Source organism: Papaver somniferum, chromosome 5, assembly GCF_003573695.1.
Source record: "Papaver somniferum cultivar HN1 chromosome 5, ASM357369v1, whole genome shotgun sequence".
In the NCBI taxonomy this organism is placed as follows: Eukaryota; Viridiplantae; Streptophyta; class Magnoliopsida; order Ranunculales; family Papaveraceae; genus Papaver; species Papaver somniferum.
The window spans coordinates 40,971,062-40,975,314 of NC_039362.1; the positions used below are offsets into that span (position 1 = coordinate 40,971,062).

The following is a 4,253-nucleotide window of genomic DNA, read 5'->3' on the forward strand; positions in this document are numbered from 1 at the left end:
CGATTAAATACTTTTATGCAAGGACCTTAACCTTGACACTTGGAAATTCGTGCTACTCTGCTGCGAGTGAACACAAATTGTCATGCCATATCAATATTAAGGGTTCAGCCGGGGAACATAGCACAAAAAGCATTCAAAGAAACTTATATTAATTGAATAATACAGGTAAGGTGCCAAAATCTGCAAAATATCTGGGATTGTTTCTACATGCACCATTCTGGATAAATTTCATGCGGATATATTGAGTTGCTCAATAAATGCGCCAGCGGAGAGGTTGGACACTCATCACTTTTACATGACTCTATCTCTTTGCAGAATGACAGCATATTAAATGTGATTACAAATTTAACCCTGACCTAAAAGCCACCATCAACACACTGTGACGATTATCCTAACCCATCACAGCACATTAAGCTAACATGTTGTGTCATGAGGGGTTCACTCACGTGTTGGGATGGGATGGTCTCGTGCTGCCACGGCTCAATTTACATAGCATTGCAGGCTAAAGAAAATATTTAAATCTGTAATAGCAGTTATTTTTATGCGCCAAAATAATCGTATAACATGGTCCTGAACTTTTCACTACTACCACCATTCAGATTCAAACTCATTTTTTCCGACTTATATTATAGCTCATTAACAATGAATAACCATGCATACATATTAATTATAATTACATATATCACATGAATGAGATAAAAATAAATATCACCCTTAATCTGAAAATAGGGATAGAGATTGCTCTAATAATATAAAACTTTATAACACGTCCAACGCGTTCTCTTTAGAAAAATTCTACTTAATATAATATATATGTAGGAACAAGTGATTACAAGTGGTCTAAGTGTCCCACAACCACGGTTACAACTTCATATGTAATGCACACTAACCAAAAGTAATCTCTAATTATAATCTCCTATAAGTAGTAGTTTATATAGGTATGTCTAGTTTATATAGATATGTCTTCATCATTCCTAAATGAGAGCTGGAAATTGAGAAATACACTGCTTACATCCATTTATTTCTTCTTTTAAAATTTGTGCGCCGCTTTAGCTCTTTCGATGATACGACCTATGAATGCTAAACAATACATTGTTCAACGCTAGTCACGTACAATATATATCAACGGGTTTTTCGCTTGGTTTAAAATGAACAGTTTTCTAACATAGATTGTAAGAACACATTTTTGCATTTTGTACTTGATAGTACAAATCTTGAAAAGGGTAGAAGAACTTGTTTGGTGTTAAAAAAAAATTTAATATATATATATATAATTATGATTACTACATAGACATTCCAAAAAACTTCCAAATATATAAAACTTATAGTATTTCGTTTTGTATTTTAAAGATATAAAGATTTTAAGTTTTCTATTAGCTTTTACAATGACATTAAAATTTCCTTACATTTGCAAAATGATTCACCTTTTAGATCATAGTGATGTTGGAAGAGGGTTAGATGAAATTTTGTGAGGGATCAAAAACAAAACTATCCAAAATTTTCAGTACTAAAGGATAATTTTTGATAAACCGTGAGGTGGGAGTACCTCAAAGCCGCTGGCACGCATGAAGTGAGACCCACCCCACCATAAAGTGGTTCCCTACTAGTTTTGCGTGGGTTGGAACCCGCTTCATGTGCGTGGACGGTTTTTGGTATTCCCACCCTGCAGTCTGTACAGAATCATTGTGTACTATTCCCTCCGTTCCTTTTTAATAGGCTGGTTTTGTTTTTAGAGAAATTTAAGGAAATTAAGAGAACTAATCATTGAAAGTGGTCCTCATGACACTTGTCAATAAAAGAAGTGAAGTGAAATGGTCTCCATAACACTTGTCAGCAAAAGAAGTGAAGTGAAATAGTCTCCATGATACTTGTCATCAAAAGAACTTAAGAGAAAAGTGGTCCCAGAAAATTAAAGTAACATTTGACTTTCCCAATTAGGAAACCAGTCTATTTTTTTGAAACATTTATTTATGGAAACCAGCCTATTAAAAAAGAAACGGAAGGAGTAATTATTATATATGTTGTAAAGGAATAACACATGTTATTTGAAATGTTTCTGGAAAATTCCATCTACGTGCTAAAAGGCAAATCGTATGTGTTTGTTCATAAGGTCTTAAGCATATAAATGAACGAATTAACCTCATCTTATGTTAACTTTTCTATTATATGCGGTGATACTTTAGTAACCAACCACAAAATAATCTCTTTGCTTGATAATAGGAGAGATGTTGTAAATGTTTACCATTCAACTTGTAGTAGAACTGCATCTATCTCCTTCCTTTGAAGTCCTTGAACTTACGTTGATCTCGTTTAACTTTACCTCGCAATTTTAGTAAGCAATTAAGTTTCTCATATACTTCACAGAGCTAGGATAAAAGAGATAAAAGGGAATGAGATAGATATCAGCTTACTCGTTTTTGTAAACAAGCATTCTCATCTTGCAGAGCTTTTTGCTGCATTTTATTACATCAACCGCAAGCAATTAGTCTCACCAATTTTAGTAGTTAAAGCATATGATTCAGGAAGCCATTCAAGGACTTCAACACAGCATCATTTTAGTTAATAATAACAGGTCGTGCCTTTTCAAGTATCTTTGTCTACAACTACCTACCTTCGAGAGAAATTTTCTTCAAGCTATATATTTCCGTAGACACTTCTTATTAAGCTCTAGATACACAGGATTATGCATTTGTAGTCGAATCGTTAAGCTGAGATAGATTGTTACAAGAGCTAGTATGCTTATTTACTCCATTGAGTTTCAAATTCGGGAACAGTAAAAACTCAAGGAGACTAATTATTAAGATTCAAGGTTATAGTTTGTTACCTTTCGCTTCAACATATTGATGTGCTCTGCGAGTAAACGCCTCTGTAATTAGAGATAATCATGGTCAAATTAGCAAGCAAAACAAGTAGATATTATCGGACAACAAAATCTTTGAGGAACCAAACTACGGGTGCATATATACATGCCTTTCGGGAGCGGACACGTTCAACACCAGTCTTAATTTGTCGTTCAAGTTGCTTCAAATCTTTCATGTCCAACAATGGTAAATCTTCTCCACAGATATGCCTAGATATACGTAAGCCATATATATAAGTAAATCTTAGAGACACATATTAGTACATATAATTTGTGGCAAGGAAAATAGTACGTACTTGTTTCTTGCTTCCAACATGTCTGCTAATTTCTTCATTTCATCGATTTCTGTCCTCCAAAACTGCAATCGATGTATCATCATCTTTATATTACAAAGATATTGAACGATCACTAAAATATATATTTTGACATATTAAATATGTTTGTTTAACATATTAATAATATTCTGCTAATTAAGATCAAGTTAAGCTGCCAAGATCGATATTCATCAACCACATATGATATGGAGGTATTGGATCTCCGTTATAAGGTATGGACGTTGATATTAGAATATACCTCTGCAGTTCTAGAACGCTGACTACATGACGATGATTCGGGCAACCCTGCTACACTTCGGTATCTGGCAATAGTCCTATCGATGCTGCTGTACCCATGACCACAAATTAGAATACTATTCAATCAAAGAACAAGAAGATCTGCCGAGGAATAAGAAATATGAGTTGTGTATGAACAACGTACTCATGACTAGCAAACTGAAAGGCTTTTCCAGAAGGGGAGAAGACAACAAGAGCAACTTCTGCTTCACAGAGGATAGAAAGCTCAAAAGCTTTCTTGAGAAGTCCATTTCTTCTCTTGGAGAAGGTGACTTGCCTGCTTGTTGTGTTCTCTATTCTCTTCAACTCTACTTTCCCTCTCCCCATATCTCTCTAGTTACCTATAAAAGAGCCACAAACAAAGCAATCTAAGTTCCTAAATTTATATGCCTATTTCTGTCTAGTTGTGACAACAAAAATGAAAGTAAGATATTAACTATATATAACAATTGTTAAGGTTTATAGGATTTACTTTAAAGGAGACTGCTGTAGCAGCATCCTTTATGATCATGTACTCCGGATGCAACTGGTATCACTGGTAAACGAGTTCCCTATATGCAACACGTCATCATCGCCTTAAGTTATTTCTTCAATCAAACTGTGTTCCAAACAATCATCTATTGCCACGTACAAGTTACTTTCTTTTCCCATAACTATAAAGGTCGCCATGGCCCCCATGGGTGCCGCATTCATGCAATTCGAATGTCTTGGGGTAAGTCGTATGGTATGCTAATCTAGCAGCCAGATTAACATCCAGATTAACATACTACGTCAGTTAGGAC

General features: G+C 34.8%; 1 protein-coding gene across 3 annotated transcripts; it reads right to left on the reverse strand.

Moving 5' to 3' along the window:
- Positions 1-594: 594 nt before the first annotated feature.
- LOC113281446 (MADS-box transcription factor 14-like) lies at positions 595-3,880 on the reverse strand. Of its 3 annotated transcripts, none has more exons than XM_026530180.1 (8): positions 3,617-3,880; positions 3,434-3,518; positions 3,157-3,218; positions 2,971-3,070; positions 2,825-2,866; positions 2,412-2,453; positions 2,243-2,314; positions 595-1,080 (listed from the first exon to the last, which is right to left on the reverse strand). In XM_026530180.1, the coding sequence occupies exons 1-7, from the start codon at positions 3,796-3,798 to the stop codon at positions 2,246-2,248; spliced, it is 582 nt and encodes a 193-aa protein (XP_026385965.1). In that variant the 5' UTR covers positions 3,799-3,880; the 3' UTR covers positions 595-1,080; positions 2,243-2,245. The 3 variants fall into 3 exon arrangements, with proteins under 3 accessions (XP_026385965.1, XP_026385964.1, XP_026385963.1); XM_026530179.1 differs by having other exon boundaries at positions 595-1,071; positions 3,434-3,521; positions 3,617-3,869; XM_026530178.1 differs by having other exon boundaries at positions 3,434-3,521; positions 3,617-3,869.
- Positions 3,881-4,253: the final 373 nt, after the last annotated feature.

What these genes read in the sequence shown, in the direction of transcription:
- LOC113281446 (XM_026530179.1), bottom strand. Translation starts at nt 3,798, where the DNA reads ATGGGGAGAGGGAAAGTAGAGTTGAAGAGAATAGAGAACACAACAAGC. An exon ending in TTTCAGTTTGCTAGTCATGA is followed by an intron (nt 3,522 to 3,616) that starts GTACGTTGTTCA and finishes TCATGGGTACAG; the next exon opens with CAGCATCGATAGGACTATTG. An exon ending in AGCGTTCTAGAACTGCAGAG is followed by an intron (nt 3,219 to 3,433) that starts GTATATTCTAAT and finishes CATCGATTGCAG; the next exon opens with TTTTGGAGGACAGAAATCGA.